General features: G+C 45.5%; 1 protein-coding gene across 1 annotated transcript in view; it reads left to right on the top strand.

The window, feature by feature from the left end:
• Positions 1 to 122: 122 nt before the first annotated feature.
• LOC119400227 (GTP-binding protein 1) overlaps positions 123 to 16,296 on the top strand; it is a 29,267-nt gene continuing 13,093 nt past the window's right edge. The window contains exons 1-6 of the mRNA XM_037667232.2: positions 123 to 266; positions 995 to 1,292; positions 4,273 to 4,381; positions 6,706 to 6,886; positions 9,915 to 10,167; positions 12,646 to 12,741. Of these exons, the coding sequence (XP_037523160.1) occupies positions 1,173 to 1,292; positions 4,273 to 4,381; positions 6,706 to 6,886; positions 9,915 to 10,167; positions 12,646 to 12,741 (759 nt within the window). The 5' untranslated portion in view covers positions 123 to 266; positions 995 to 1,172. The remainder of the gene's footprint in view (positions 267 to 994; positions 1,293 to 4,272; positions 4,382 to 6,705; positions 6,887 to 9,914; positions 10,168 to 12,645; positions 12,742 to 16,296) is intronic.

Raw genomic sequence — 16,296 nt, forward strand, 5'->3', positions numbered from 1 at the left:
ATTGCCTAAAATGTTGCTTATTCTAGCTTCTGCGTTTTTTTGCTGATCGTTTTTTTTTTGTATCGCGCTCTTTATTTGCTGTACAACTGCTGCTCACAAATCAGCGGCTTTGCAGTTTCCGCGGTTCTCATAGGTGTGCGCGCTTTCGCGTGCAACGCGTTGCGTGTGTTGCTGACGTTGGAGCGGTGTTGTCCGTTTTTGTTTGTTTGAAAAAAAAAAAAAGGGAAACTAGGAAAGCACGTTTTCACCTGGACGCCAGCAGCACTGTAAGTATGCGAGAGTCGTCGCTGGCATTTGCGCCGCGAAACCACCAGTTTATAATTTCCTAGAAGCTTGGGGCGCGCTTTGCATGTTTTCTTTCGTCGCGATATATGCGCGAAGCACAGTTAGCAGCTGCGCGGTGTCACATAAACGCGTCTCACGCGCCAATATGGCTGGGATCGTAACACGAGTAATCACTTTCGTTGGATGTCAAAAACGGTAGGCAATGATCCCCGACGCACTACATCTTGTCAGCTCCGTGCGGGTTGCTTAGTGCGAACGGCCTTTCTATTTTGCTGTATACGTGGTAATAACACATCCGCTACAAGTTGGCATCCATCGGACGCGTCCCTCTGGGTGTTTCGTTTTACCGGTTTGAAAATTGATTGCACGCGCGAAAGTGACGAAACATTTGGAGTCGCTTGTTGCTAATCGCTCGCATCCCGCGTACAGCGATGTCACGGTGCCAGGGATTCGCTTGGCAGCAGTCGTGAAATGTCGTGAACACCGTTGGCTGGCGGGAGCTGTGTTTTTGTCGTCCAGCCCACCACTGTGATTGCCTTTCTACCCGAGTCTAGCGTTTTCCACGTCGCTTCGCTGCCGTTTTTTTTTTTTTTCCTGGCTCTAATCTTTGCGAGTTGCTTTCGCTTTGGCGCGCGTTTTTCTTTCAACTTTCACTCTCTTTTTACACCACCTTTGGTGCTTTTTTTTGTTTCGTTTTCTCTCCTCTTAGGTAAACAGCGCGGAGGGGTCATCCGATCGGCCATGGCTTTATCTTTACGGGTGTTCGCTTTATAAAAGCTGTCGTGCGCGCGGTTTTTGTGAAGTGTTTGCGCGTGTGAAAAACTCTACAAAAAGTGCGTGACCTCCCTCATCGTTGTGCTGTTGTATACGTGGTGCCCAAGATTATTATGTCGGCGATTGTGGATCAGACGCCCAACACGGCCAAGTCTGTGATTGATCTCTTCGTACCAAACCACGACCCAGCGTCGGGTGAAGAGACGATAGAATGCGATGGCCTCAACGAGAAGGTACGTTCACTTTCTTTTAACCCTGTGATAAATCATTTTTACGCATCAGACACTTCGCGCGTCAGAGGCGTTCATGCGCGATGCGAAGGAAAGGTACTAATTGGTGACAATGACTGGCTTTTTTCTTTAGTGCGCGATAACCGCGTAATCGTCACTCGCTAAAGTAAGAAAATAATTTCGAATAATTGAAGATTGATTGATGTCAGAGGGACGTTCTTCGTAACTCTGACGTAAGTGTTTGGCTCGAGTGCGCGAAATCGTATTTGCTTTAAACCGAGCAAAAAAAAAATATATTAACAAGGACTTCTGACATCCCCTTCTTGCTGTCTAGAAGAAAGGTAATGCATCAAAATCAGACGTGAGAATACATTTTTATGGCGTCATCAAGATGAGTTGTGTTGCAAACTCTTGCACACCTTGCAGCATCCCAGTTCCGATGTTAGTTTCATATATCTTTACTGATGGCGGCGTCCCCATTCCACTCGTAGTTATGTATTGATAATAAGATATGCTTTCACCTTATTTGGCGAACAAAAAGGAACCTCGGTTGACTAAACGCGTAGGTGGCATTGTTGACGCTTTGGGCTAACGGGAGGAGGTGCATGTTTGTGACCAATCAGCATTGATTGCCTCATCACACGGATTTTGGTTACTGTTAGCTTTAGTGCTTGCTATGGACACATAAACTCCGTGTATTGCCATATAATGACAGCACTCTCATCAATATTAAAGGGCATAGATGCTACAGCGCTGATACCTATTGTGGTTATGCAAGCAATTGACTAAAACGATGTAAGATAAATGCTAATTGCAGAGCCATAAATCCTTGTTGTCATCATCGTTTTTTACTATCCAAGCGGAACTATATTGTATTTCCCATCCTATCTAATTCAAAATGACTGTTATATTGCAGAAATTTTTGCCAGTGTCAGTCTTTCACTGCATCAGAGTGCTAGGATTGTATTTCTTTGTTGTAGTTGTGTGTGTTTTTGAGAGAATTTAGAATTACTTGGCTATTTTGTTCTTGAAAGCAGCTCAATATTGGTTCTGCGAAATGCATGCTGTAAACATTTGGAAGGCTTAAGCGCAATTTGAAGATTTGCTTGAACTTGTACCACAGTTACACAGTCGTACTTGGGTCATCACAAATGAACGAATGCAAATACAGAACAGGTATAATTATTTTTCATGCGCACGTGGCTTTCTTTCTGCATGCTCGTGCTGGTTTTGCACTTCAGTTGGGACAAGGAAGTCTCCTGCACGCTCTAAAAGCAGACGAACGCTCCTGTCGCACGTGTTTGAGGCTTGCACCTCCACCAGTTGTCAACATGTTTATTCGCTTGGATTCTCACCAGCACTAGGGTTGGCAGCTGAGGCAAGGCACGTGTTTCAAGCAGCAATCTCACATGAAACGTTCACGTGTCATGCAACGTGTCATGAGATGTGCACGTGCAACAGGGCACGTGCGAGCAACAATGGCAATGACGACCCACTGGCGTTCCTCTTCTTTGTTACACTGAAAACTTTTTTTTTCTTTGCCGCTCAACAAAACAGGCATGTTGCCTTCTCATTCTTCCTGCTGAGGTACACTTCTATTATCTCTCGCACAAACGTATCACCACTGCTGCCTAAGATTCAGATGCTAGATAGTAATGGCATTAGGTAATTACGGTGTCCAACACCAATTTAAAGGGACACTAGAGGCAAATAACATTTTGCGTCGAAGTGAAAGATCTACGTTTTAGAACATATAAACGTCAATATTATGTGAAGCAGCACTTTAGTAATCAAGAAACTAAGGTCAATGTAGGACACAATCTGCGCCACCAATGGGGCATTTAGGAACACAACCCCGATGACATAGTAGGGCCTCGGTACAATTAATCCTAAGTATTCGAACTACCCATGACCAAGAAGTATATTTCGTTGTATTGCAAGACTGAATAAAATGAAACTTTTGCATTTAGGTCCAATTCACGCAAAGAAGAACTTGACGCTACCCTTGAGAACGGCGCAAGTTCCACTTTCGCCGGGCTGTTTTCCACTAAAGCCCTTGCTCCGCTGTGCCGCAGTGCTGGCTCTCGGGCAGTGCGGGCACGGCGAATGCTATGTCACTAGGCTGTTGTCAGAGGAGGGGGGAGGGGGTTGAATTGCGCTAACACCGTGCGGACCACTAAAACGTGATTTTCTTTCAATCTAAGCATTTCCTAGGCACAAAACAACACTATGAGGTTTCTGGAACACTATTTAAAGAATCCACGTTGACTTCACATTTGTGTTTAGTGTCCCAAAAGAGCACCAGCCGGTGCTTTTTCTTGCTGGTGAATTTTGGGTGATTGCGCGGAGGTCACAATGCAGAGTCAAGACTGTCGCTTTAGTTGTGTTCCGTAATAAACCAGCTCATAGGTTGGCAAACTCACTCGTGAGTCGACTTACTCAGACTCAGATTGAGCCGTGAGTCTGAGTCGTAGTGAGTCCGGGTGAGTAGTGTTTTGGTGAGCTTGAGTCCGAGTGACTCTGGTTGAGCAAATTCTTAGTGAGCCTGAGTCCGAGTAAGTCCGTTTAAGGCAAATTTTGGTGAGTGCAAGTCCAAGTGAATCCCAAGCGCAAAATATATTTTTTTAGTGAGTCTGAGTGAGCTCCCGTTTTTTTGCCGACCTATGGTGTCCCCAACACTCACCAATGGTGCAAGGAAGTGCAGGTTCTCTAGCAGGCAGACTGTTACGTTTCAGTTTCTGAGCACTGTACTTACGTTGCTTTCAGTATAATTAACTCGAGAGTAGACTCTTACCCTGTGAAAAGGTTGCACTGTTTTATACCCCGCTGTAATGAATCAGCTAGCCCAGTGACACGTTTTGTATAGCTATATGTACCACTCCGCTGCTCTGGGTAAAGCGTAAGTAAGTGAACGTACAAATGAATGCTTCAGGGTTTGTTGTTGTGACGACAGCGTAACTAGAAGCTCTTGTTATTTATGCAGACGGTCCTTGTGAGTCCATCGTCAGAGCAGTATGACGCTCTGGAGAACTTGCTGAAGCAGCGGTTACGAAAAGGACACGGTGAAGTCATCTACGAGATCGGGACTGGAGGTGAGATCTGTTGTGGTCGAGAACAGAGCACACGAACGAGCAGACGGATAACGACAACTGTTTAATGACTTAAGGATTAAAGCACGCGGGCACGCGCGGCTACATGTTAGCTCAACAGACACGATCACACACCCAGGTCCCAGAGAGCATCTTCGCGCCTGATCCTCCACTGGTCACGTGATGCGGTACACATAGCGCCATCTCCTAGTGGCTGCGCCCGCGACAAGATCATCGAAAGAGTGAATCCAGTTATGAGAAAAACAGTAACCGTACTAACAAAGTGCACTGTACCCACTTACCACCATGTAGACAAGGTAAAGACTCGAGAGCAGGTATTTTTGTTGTGTTGTATAGCGCAAAGGGAACAACTACTAAAGAAGCACAAGACAACACATTAAGTGCAAACTACCCAGCGGTAGTTTATTTTCTCAAAGCAGAATTTTATATGCTCACACGAACACGCTACACACGTGCAGCATGATTACATTCACAGAAAAGCAAATTCCTTCTTGTTAATGGGCCCCTCTCATTACGCGCCATTGGTCAAAACTAAATGTGGCAAATCTGAGTGTTTGGCTCCTTTGACTGTGAGTGATATTGAACTGGCCTTGGGTGACAATGGGGAGCTCCCTGAAAACCCTCACTGCACTGTAAAAGAAATACTTATGAATAATAGACCACTTTTGTGACAAATTCTTTATGCTAAAAAGCAAGGAAAATGGGCACAGAAAATCGAGAGCAAGTGATTTGGAACTGGCATTGTACACTGCTGTGTGGTGAAAACCCCTTTCGATTCAGTGTAAGATCTTTTTTTGTGATAAGTTTGATGTTTCTGACAAATCTACTGCCTGTTATTGCTTTATTAGTACCTGATTTACTTGAATCTAGGCCGCCCTTAATTGTAGGCCGACCCCCGAAATTTGCAAGGCCAGAGAAAAAAACTTAATCTTGGTACTCGAATCTAAGCCGACCCCTCCTCCCCACTTTCGCACATCATTTTTTCGAAAAAAACATTGGCTTAGATTCGAGTAAATACGGTAATCAGAATCCTTTGTACGCAAAACAAAATTCTGGTGTTCTTTCAAGTTTTTAGTTCTTTAGTGTACTTAAAGGAATACTGAACAAAAATTGGAAAAACTACCGAAAACATCGAAATTATATTGGGAGGACACGACTGTTCTGATAAACAGTTTATTTCACATATTTTTGAGCAGTTGGCTGTACTTTTGGAGGATTTTCAGCGCGCAGAAGCAGCACGCCAGCGAGAGCCGTGACGTCACATTCACTGCAGCGCATGCAGGGTGCACGCGTTCCTGTCCCCTTCTTTTTCTCCAACTCTCCCCCTTCTACAAAGGTGCTGAGGCGTGCCCCACCATTCAGGGACTTTACCCCAGCTGGGAGCATTGTTTGCTGCTGGTGCCGTTCGTAGTGGTTTTAGGAACTGTAGTGGGGGTGGAGCGGGTTGAGGGACGCGGGCGATGGCTACCATTGTTGGCATGCCCATTGGCAATGCATGAAAAGTCGCCGAACATAACCTCCTCTAGTTCACGGTGCGGCTTCTAGACGTGGCAGTTTCTGAAAAACGCATTAAATTCATTATTTTCCTCTAGTTTCTGCCTGAAATGAAGGTTGTGTCTGTCGACTTCAGCACCAAATCTTTCAATTTGGCTGAAAATCTTGGCGACAAAAATTTTGTTCAGTATCCCTTTAAAGGATTGATTGATTGATTGATTGATTGATTGATTGATTGATTGATTGATTGATTGATTGATTGATTGATTGATTGGCTTATAGAACTCATTTTAAGAGCTTGGTTTTGACCAGCCAATTGTGAAACACCTTTGCTGGAGTGCTCAAATGTGGCATATGGTTGATTACCTCGATGATTGACTGACTGGACATGTTTTCAGAGCGCGGTTTCAACCAGCTGAACATGCAGCGCCCTACATGAGTGCTCGAGTGTCACCAGCCAGATGTACAATATGTTAAAACTTGAGAAACAGCGCAAAAACAGGACGAAGGAAAGTGACACACGGACGGGCGAATCAGCTATTTGACGTCACGATATAGAAATCAGCTATTTGACGTCACGCATGTGACAAAAATCTTGTGACCTTATCGTTTTTTTTTTCCACTCTTTCGTCTATCTACTTATTCTTGGTTTCGTCAATAAAAATTTCAGTTGGCAGTCAGCGCCCATCCGTGTGTCACTTTCCTTCGTCCTGTCTTTGCGCTGTTTCTCAAGTTATGTACCAATTAGCCCGCCTTTCGCCGCTTCTACAGTACAATATGTGTCTGTCCTGTGCTGCGCTCATCTCTTACAGGTGAAGGCGATGCCGGGCTCACGGCCGACAAAATGGATGCCTCGGTGGCCACCTTACAGAGCATCGCGGCGAGGCAGGACTGCGACTGCGTCCGGTTACGGGAGAGAAAAGCTGCCGAGGGCCTGGTCGCCGAGTACCTGGTGCGACGACGGGCCAAAGAGAATGACTTCGTGGAAGTCAGGTGAAAGTCGAGCACACTAATCGGTTATTTATTCAAACGTACTAATCCCTTAGTGCCGACAAGTGTTGTTGCAGGGGACGTAGAGCAGAGTAAAAACTAGCAGTTGTTCCGTGTCGAATACAACCGCTGAGTGAAGCTCCTTAGAAATGGGACGCAGACGACTATGCACCTGATCTCGCTGTTCGCTTTCATGAAGGCGGCAGGGTGGGGAGCGGGTGCGGAGAGCGTCTGCTGCGCTCGGTGGTGGGAGCGAGTGTGAGGGGCGCGCAGCGCAGGGAGAGGGAGAGGGGTGCGAGCGGTGATGCGACGGGGAGCTTCGACGGCGGTGATGGAACGCTGTACAGGCATTCAGCGCACGCTGCATTTCATTGTCTTTTTGCGCTGGCGCTGGGTGGGGAGAGCATCTGCTACTACCATCGACAGAGCACCCGTAGTGCGCTAGAATGATGGTTGTCATTTCACAATTCACAATAAAGGTGGTGAAAGTGAAGACGACCATTATAACCAGTTGTGTGCAGAGCTTATTTCTTTTAACCTCGAATTTTGGGTGCGCTAGAACCAAACCGCTCAAGGCCTAAACATTTCCTCTTAAATCACCGGCCACTGCAACCTAAAGCAATGCTTAAGAGAAGGGAGCTTCGACAGCGGGGTGGCGGCCTAAGGAGCTTCGCTCCTAAACAAAAAGAAATTAGAAACCCTTTCCCTATTGGGAAAACGAGGCCAAGTGAAGCCTGATGTGTGCTTGCCTGACCTACTACTTTTCTTTCTTTCTATCGCGTTACGCAATGCTTCCTTCTAACTTTTCTCTTCCTCCATGCTGGGAATTGGACCTTCACCCACGTGCTTAGCAGCAAAACACTTCTGTTGCTACAAGCAACGACAGTCACGCATGTAACGATGAAACGTAACAGTGAAATGTGGCAGCATGAAATGACAAGTCGCCTTAATAAAAGATCATTTCAGAAATGGCTGATCGCCGACAAGCTCACGATCGAGAGAGTATCAGCTATTGGAAAACGGTGCATACAAATACGCATGTGATTGGCGCACCTTCAAAGGCCCGTTGACGCACAACCGCATTTCTGTACACTCACCGGTGCCAGATTTTTCGCGAATTGTGCCACCGCCGCTGAAATCTGTAACTCATAGAAGCTTTGCTTAAAGTCGGTAGAGTTTTGGCTCACGACTTCCATCGATAACAAATTCACATGGTCCTAGGAAAGAAAAAAATTTAAAAAGATCTCTCCTCAGAAGATACTCTTGAACTTTAAAAATGTAGTCTTGGCAGGCAGATATGTGATGTTGGGGGTGCAAGTCAGACAACAGATTTCTTTTTTTTTTTTCAATTTAGTTATTGTAGATTGAACAACAAAATTTCTTTGTCTGACAACAGTGATGTGACGTGGAGTCGGACTAAAGGTTACAAAATTGCGCAGCTTGATGGGGTACATCTGTACTCCCTGATGTGGCAGTAATTTCCAGAATGCACTGAAAAACACCTACAAGAATTAACAGAGAAGGGGACACATTACATTGCTAAAATTTGGACAAAAGGTATATGTATGTTGCTGCAAATTAAAAATTCAACAGGAACCACATGTGCCAAAGCAGACAGCACCCTACATTGTTTTAACCCTTTATGGGTTTTCACCGTACATGTATGACATGCCTGTATGTTTAAAATGCGTGTCTTTTTCGATCATTTCTCTTGCTCGCCATGTGCTGCCACACTTCGGGAATATGTGGAATGTTTTTCGTGTGCCAATGTTTCTCCTTTTTTTTTTTTTTTTCTTTCCAAAGCGGCGCACCAGCTTTCCCTTGCGTATCCAAGCGCGCATGCGCACGTTGCGGCTGGTTTCGATTTCGTCGTTCGAGTGGTCATCGTTTCTCACGCCTGCAAAGCTGATGGCTGTCTGGTTTCTAATCTCTCAAAGGGTGACCACTTGTTACTCTCTCGTTTATTGCTCCCCGGGGTGCGATTACATCTGTTTCTGTGCAGCGCTAAATTACACAAACGATGCCGCCGCGGTTGCGTTTCCTCTTTTGGGGACTCGGAAAAACTAACTCCGTCTCGCTGGCGATAAGACGAAAGATTATTATAGCTTTTTCACTCGTTTTGCATTCCAGACGAGCACACAATCATACTCACTGATGCAGTTCGCTTACGCTAGGGAAGTGTGTGCCGGTTGCTCTGCTGCTAGTGAGTGAGCGACAATTCTTCCAATGTGGACTTTTCCCCAAGTGTATTTTTGTATGTCTGTGAGCTATGTTTAATACAATGCATAATTTTTATTTATAAGAAATCATATAAGTGCTTTTTTAGTCACTTTACGGTCACACAAAACAATTTTATACAATATTTTTTGAAATAGAATCACCAGAAGAATTTAAATCAGCAATAAAAAAATTACACATTTTTGGAGTTCATTTCGCAAAAAACTTCAGTCCTCTAAGGGTTAAAGCATTGGTGAAGTAAAAAGATGAAGTGTCAGTTCACACACACAAAGTATTTACCAATGCACATGAACAAAAGCCTCACTGACATCACTGTTCTCTACTTACTAATATTTTGGCTAAGATGTAGACACGTAAGAGCGGTCAGTCTGTGCTTCTGTGTCTATCTTTTGTGTCTACACCTTCTGTGCGTTACATCTTCTGTGCATCCATCTTCTTAGTCTGCATCTCCTGCGCTTACATCTTCTATGTCTACACCTTTTGTCTACGTCTTCTGTGTCTACATCTTTTGTATTTACATCTGTGTATCTAAATGTCCCCGTCTAAATCTCTGTTTATACACCTTCTGTGTCGACGTCTCTGTATCTACACCCCTCTGTGCCTGCATCTTCTGTGTCTATGTCTTCAGTGTCTACTCCTGTCTAAAGCTCTTTGTCTACACCTTCCGTGTCTAAATCTGTTTCTACACCTTCCATGTCTACGTCTCTGTGTGACATCCTTAAAGCCATGTCAGAAACATACCGCAGTCTTCCATCACATTATGTAACCTGTCCATCAATGGCGTGCACTCCAGGGTAGCTGTGGTGGGCAATGTCGACGCCGGCAAGAGCACTCTACTGGGTGTGCTCACTCACGGCGAGCTGGACAACGGCCGCGGCTTGGCTCGGCAGCGGCTGTTCCGGCACAAGCACGAGGCCGAGTCTGGCCGCACCTCGTCCGTGGGGAACGACATCTTAGGCTTTGACTCGCGGGGGAACGTGGTGAACCAGCCGGACCCACATGGGGGACAGCTTGACTGGATGCGCATCTGCGAGCAGTCCTCGAAGGTGCGTTCAGCTGTGGCGATTTCGTGATCCCTCGATACATTCGTACATTGTCATAAAGAAAGTTTAAAAAAGTGTTTAAAGGGGTCATGAACAACCCCAAAGGGCTGATGAGAAAACACATCCTGCGGATAGCAGACACTGCTATGAACATCTCAGCCAAATCTTGTAGTCAGGCGCAGCAAGGAGAGCTTACAATTGGAGAGCGAAGTTGCCATTTTCTCAGGTGCCCTCCTTTCATACAGAGGCCCGTCCTCACTCGCTTCGGAGCTGTCGGCACCCGCTGTTTCACCAAGAGACAACATAAGTCAAGTGTGGCGCTTGAACCAGATGTGTTTTTTGCTGCAGGGTGCCACCACGTACTGGTGCTGCGCTCCATAGTCTACTAACATTACATAGTGAGCCACACTTGCACGCAAGAACAGCAATGGGGGAGAGCAATCGCATTTCATGACGCTTGCTCAAAGTTACGATGCATGCTAATGTAACTTCTTTCCGCTTGCGAGCCCTCCATGTGTAGCTTCCGGCACACTCATTGGGACGAGAGAAGAGAGAAAGTACGTAAAAGCGCACGACAAACCCCTGTAATTTGCTCGTTTTTGACGGATTCGAGAAATTTTTGCGGTGATCAATCTGTGTGACAACAAACTTAGATGCTGAGGTCATTTCATGATTATTTGGAAGAGTGGTTCATGATCCCTTTAAATGTTCAATACTTGAAATAAGTTTTTTGGGAAAGTGTAAAAACTTTACCAAGGTATCGCGAATTGAAAGCCCAAGTTAAACTTCTTCATCTGCTGTTTACTTTTCCAGAATGCACAGCTTGTCAGATGGAGGGCGCGGGATACATTGTGTGTCTCTTTGATTTGTTGTCCTGGAGTGCCCAGGACTGCTTGATGTGTCAGGTTTGTCCTTGATTTGCCTCATCAGTTCTACCGAGCAGTCCGAAAGTAGCTGTACCCCTTCCCAGGGTACTCCAAACTTCGAGTTGTTGACTAATTTGCCCATGTTCTGTGGCCCGCTGCTGCCTGGATGACGAAGTTTTTCTTTTTGACGTTACGTGCTGATACGAGCGAGCAGTTCTTGATTTGAAATAATTATACGAATTGATTTGCCATGTTCATGCTCTTTTATGCATTTACTGTAGTTTATGTGTTTGTTTACCAATTACCGTCAAGAGAAAAGCATTTACATTTGAACCCCTTTATAAGAGATATGCACTAGGGAGCAGTTTCTGTCCCTTATATGAGGGTATATATTTATATATAAGGGTATATATAAATATATGAGGGTATATATTTATATATAAGGGTATATATAAATATATACCCTTATATGAGGGTATATATTTCTGTCCCTTATATGAGCAAGGTACCATTTTCTCATTTTCTGATCGACCTCTATTTCGACGTAGGCACAGTGGTGTCTGTTATACCCACTGTTCTCTTACATTAACACCTCTTATAAAGTGGTGCAACTTTAACAGCGGCAATTTACCGATACTTACCTACAACGCAGAAACCTACCGACTTTCGAGAAGAGTTGAAGTTATATTGAAGACGACACAGCGAGCCACAGAAAGGACAATGATGGGTGTGACAGACATTAAGGAACAAGAAGAAAGTGCAGTGGTTCAGGGAACAAACGCTTGTTAAGGACATCTTAGTCAAAATCAAGAAGAAGGGCATGAAGGGCAGGGCATGTAGTGAGAAGGCAAGGTAACCGCTGGTCATTAAGAGTAACAGGCTGGGTTCCAAGAGAAGGCAAGCAAGGGGGAGGCACAAAATTAGGTGGCCAGATGATATTAAGAAGTTTTGCAGGAATAATGTAGCCGCAGCAAGCACAGGACTGGGTTCATTGGAAACGCATGGGAAAGGCCTTCGCCCTGGAAGGCGCATATTAAGGCTGATGATGATGACGATGCGTGTGTGTAACACTAAAAAGAAACAATGAATCGGTTTAGATACATAAACTGTGCTCTGAGAACTCTAATGTCATTAATTTCACCATCATAGGTTTATTAATACAGGACAAATTCAAGATCAAAGTTCCATTTTTAAATTTTGCGCCGAAATTTCCCCACGTGACATCATGGATTTCAAAGTGTATTTACCGTATTTTGGCGCCATTGGCTCAACAGAATTACCCCAGACTTGGTATGTTAAGTCTATGGCCCCCTCAGAGGACAATGTATTTCATTTTTACCGACTAGGAACTACGTAGTCCCTAGTAGGCGCCGTCGAAACATGTGATGACACGGCGAATGGTGCGGAAACTTCGAGGTGGCGTCGCCACCCACATTTTGTTTTTGTGCGTTTTCTCACTTACTAAGCGTCTTCTCGCAGCAAGTGCGGTGTTTTTGGTATCGTGAAAGAGTACTTTACTAACATGAGAAAAATCATTTTGCTCTTTAGTGTCCCTTTAACCCCTTATTCAGCTTAGAGAAGAACTACTATAGGCTCGCTTTCACACTTATTGCAGGTGATCACGTTCATTGACTTGGCTGGCCACGAGCGTTACCTGAAGACCACCATCTTTGGCATGACGGGGCACGCCCCCGACTTCACCATGCTCATGGTGAGAACGGCCGTTGCCACATGGTTTATCAAACCAAAGTGCAGAGCGCCAGTATTCGCGATCACGCGGATAGTGTGACGCCTCCTCCATGCGGTGTCAATACTCGCATCTCACGCAGCAACATGAAAGGTATTGTGTGAGAAGAGATGTAAGTAATGGTTCAGATGTGCGAGACTGCTCAAGATCACACCATGTTGTATAGTAACGCTATATTTCTTTAAGCCGACTTCAACAAAGTTTTAGATGACATAAAAATTGGCCTAGTTTAAGACAGTGTTGATCACGAGGAGCCCTCTGCAAGAATTCTTAAAATACAAGGGGAAACGTCATGGGAACCTAACAAAAATAGCCATTGTTTATGCTAAACTGAAGAAAATTGCCGCCATTACCGCTCAGTGGGAGTTACGCGTGACAAAGAACACGTGGCTCCTTGACTTCTATCATAGGGCTTCCATCTCTGTCTGTTCTGGAGAGTTTAGAAAAACACGATCCCTCAAAACCAAAAAAATGACCAATTTTGGCATCAAATGCAGCCAAATGTCAGGACATAACTCACTGGACCAATCAACAAATGCTACTCAATATTCCTTGAAACAGAAAATGCAATTTTGGACTAGCGTTCACAGTGTTCGACTGCTGATCCGAAGGTTGCGGCACCAAATTTCGGCCGCATTTTGATGCAGGCAGAACGCTAGAGGCCTTTGTACTTAGACTACACTCAAACCTCGGTATAACGAACTCGGATTATAACGAATTATCAGTTATAACGAAGTAAATGAGGAATAGTGTTGTGACAGATACAGTGTTATATATAAACGTTTATAACGAATTTTCAGATATAACGAAGTTATTTTTGTGGTAGGGGATGTGACTTTGTTATAATGAGGTTTGAGTGTATTCTAAAGCAGCGTAAAAAACATGGAAAAAGAAGACCTGTGTACACAGGACGCACACAGAATGCCAACGTTACTAGAACAAACTCAGTTTCAAAGCTCCTTATCTCCGCCAGCGGAGGAGGGTGGTCCGAACGGCGGTCGCGAGAACTAGTGGCGCTGCAGTTCCGTCTTGCGCCACTATCGGCGCGTCGTCTGCTGCCACGGCATAACGCTGCGGTCCGCCGCGCAGTTGCTCGCGGCAATTGTGCGGCAACTTTCTTATTGTACTAGTTAGCTGGATACTTATGTGGATATGCATAAGGTCGTCTGTATGCATTGGCCCGCGTGCGTTCTTCATTAATTGGCTAAGAATCGATGTTCGGTCTATATTGCCACGCCCACTTCTTGTTTTACTTTGATGTATTCGGGTTTGACCAGCAAGGACGGTCATCAACGCTCGACGCTGTCTGCGAAGCAGTGTTCGAGAAGCTTCGCGATTGTAGTAGATCGTTTTGATAAGATTGCGCGCCGCACGCGAATGTTCCAGCTTTGTCGAGAGATAACGCCGCCACCAGGGATATCGCAGGAAAGTTCGATAGCGCCTGTATAAAAGCCGACGCGCTAGACCGCTTGTCAGTTGATCGACGGTCGGGGCTGTGTTCGCAGCTATCAGTGTATTGCTGTAGTTTGATTTTCAGTTTCCCGGCCACTAGTTCGGCCAAATAAAGAGTTTCATCTCGGACCTGCTGACTGCTGCCTTCGTCGACGTCACGACCCTGTGACAATATTTGAGCTGTCTAAATTGCGTTTAACTTCCAAGCATAGGAGTTCTACGCAAAAATGAGGGTTTTCAGCGTAATTTTTATAACTACCACTACAATTTTAGCCGCTGCCGTCTTATCTAGACCAAGAACAACCCAACACGTTTGTAAAAGCCTTTATAATGTACAAAGAAGCGTACTTACTCGAGATACAAAAACGTCCTAGAAAAACTGTACTAATGTTGTGTAAAATTTATTGAAAAAAAACTTTCTCGAAAAACGTCACCAATGCTTTTAAAAGACACGTTTTCGCGACGGTTAAAGGCATACTGACCCAAAATCGGAAAATTTTACGAGAACTCGGTAAATGAAATCTCAGTGTGCGATTACATCGAATATATGTCGTCTCTGAGCAAATTTTTCAGCGCATAGTTGTATTTTCGGTGTCTCATCTTTCTACGTCGCATCCTTCTACGGTGCCTTGAACAATTCGAACAGATCGGCCGTGATGTGAGCACTGAGCAGTTATTCGCGCGTACTGTGTCGCTAGAAGAGTCGTCAGTATTGAACTTCAGTTTTTCAACTTCACCGAGCAGATGTTCCATGCCCGCAGCACTTCTTACACTGTACGACAGCCGTCTGCGTTTCGTGCTGTAGCCGTTCACAACGCAGTTAAACTGCTCGTCAACTACAATTATCTTTTGCACAAGTAAGTCTCCGTTCCCGAAGCAAAGTGTGGGATTGGGCTAGTTGGTATTCCATTATTAAACTGCTCAGCGCAAAAAATTTGACACGGTACACATAGAAAAGACGAGGACCAGCGCTGGTCCTCGTCTTTTCTATGTGTACCGTGTCAAATTTTTTGCGCTGAGCAGCCCGTTCCCGAGCCGGCGAGTGTAAAATATTCCGCACATCTTGTTCGATACCTCATCGTAAAATCTCTCGAAAATCCACTGCTTTGAAGGCATAGCGACAGCTGACAACTGATCGAATGTCAGTGTGATGCAACTCTCAGTCTCGGTAGCGTATATAGGTAATCGCCTGCCTTTCGTTTTGCTGTTCTATTTCTGGCGGCTCCTCCAAACTGGGCACTGGGCTTTCGCGGGACGCCGTGCGGTTCGGGGGGGGATTTGCGCCTAAACCCCGAACATTTTGGCTTTGAAATGTGGGGTGGAAGTGCTGGGAACAGGCGCGGCACGGCACCGGGCGCGAGTTCCCACTTTCCACGTGGGATCAAAACTTCTTGTCCCGCAACGACACGACGATAGTGCTTTACAATGTCGTCACTCTCAAAATGAACGCCACAGACCTTGCATTTCGCAGTAACCTTCCTATCTTTTTGAATGGCGTAGAGTCTCTTCGAGGTCCGAAGAAGTGTCGTGAAGCGGAGTCGTCGTTGCGGTAGCCGCTCTTGCAGCCGGCGCAAAGCAAGTCGGCATACCGCACCGTGAATCTGTTCGCCCTCGTTACGCTTCGTACATCATGCACGTGTCTTCGTACAAGACGCTAAGCCTGGTCAAGAAACAGTCGCAAAAATGACGAGCTAACAAAGCGCAGACGACGCTGTAACCCACGTGCGCTCGTACATCGGCGGCGCCGATCACAACAAGCGCCAGCCGCGGGAGCTAGACGTGACTGCAGCGCCACTAGTTCTCACGACCGCCACGCGGACCGCCTCTCCGGCGGAGCTTTTAAACTGAGTTTGTTCTAGTAACGTTGCAGAATGCGACACACAGTGTCACATGTGATAGTGTGTCACATGTGATACACAATGTCGCATGTGCCTTCTTTGTCCGCATTTCTTGTGCTGCTTTTCAGTAGTCAAAGTATGAACCAACTGGCCCAAAGTTTTACTGTGCATTTAGATTTAGGTGCACGTTAAAGAACCACAGGTGGCTCAGATTTCCAGAGCCCTCCAC

The sequence above is a fragment of the Rhipicephalus sanguineus genome, chromosome 7, assembly GCF_013339695.2.
Source record: "Rhipicephalus sanguineus isolate Rsan-2018 chromosome 7, BIME_Rsan_1.4, whole genome shotgun sequence".
Lineage (NCBI taxonomy): Eukaryota > Metazoa > Arthropoda > Arachnida > Ixodida > Ixodidae > Rhipicephalus > Rhipicephalus sanguineus.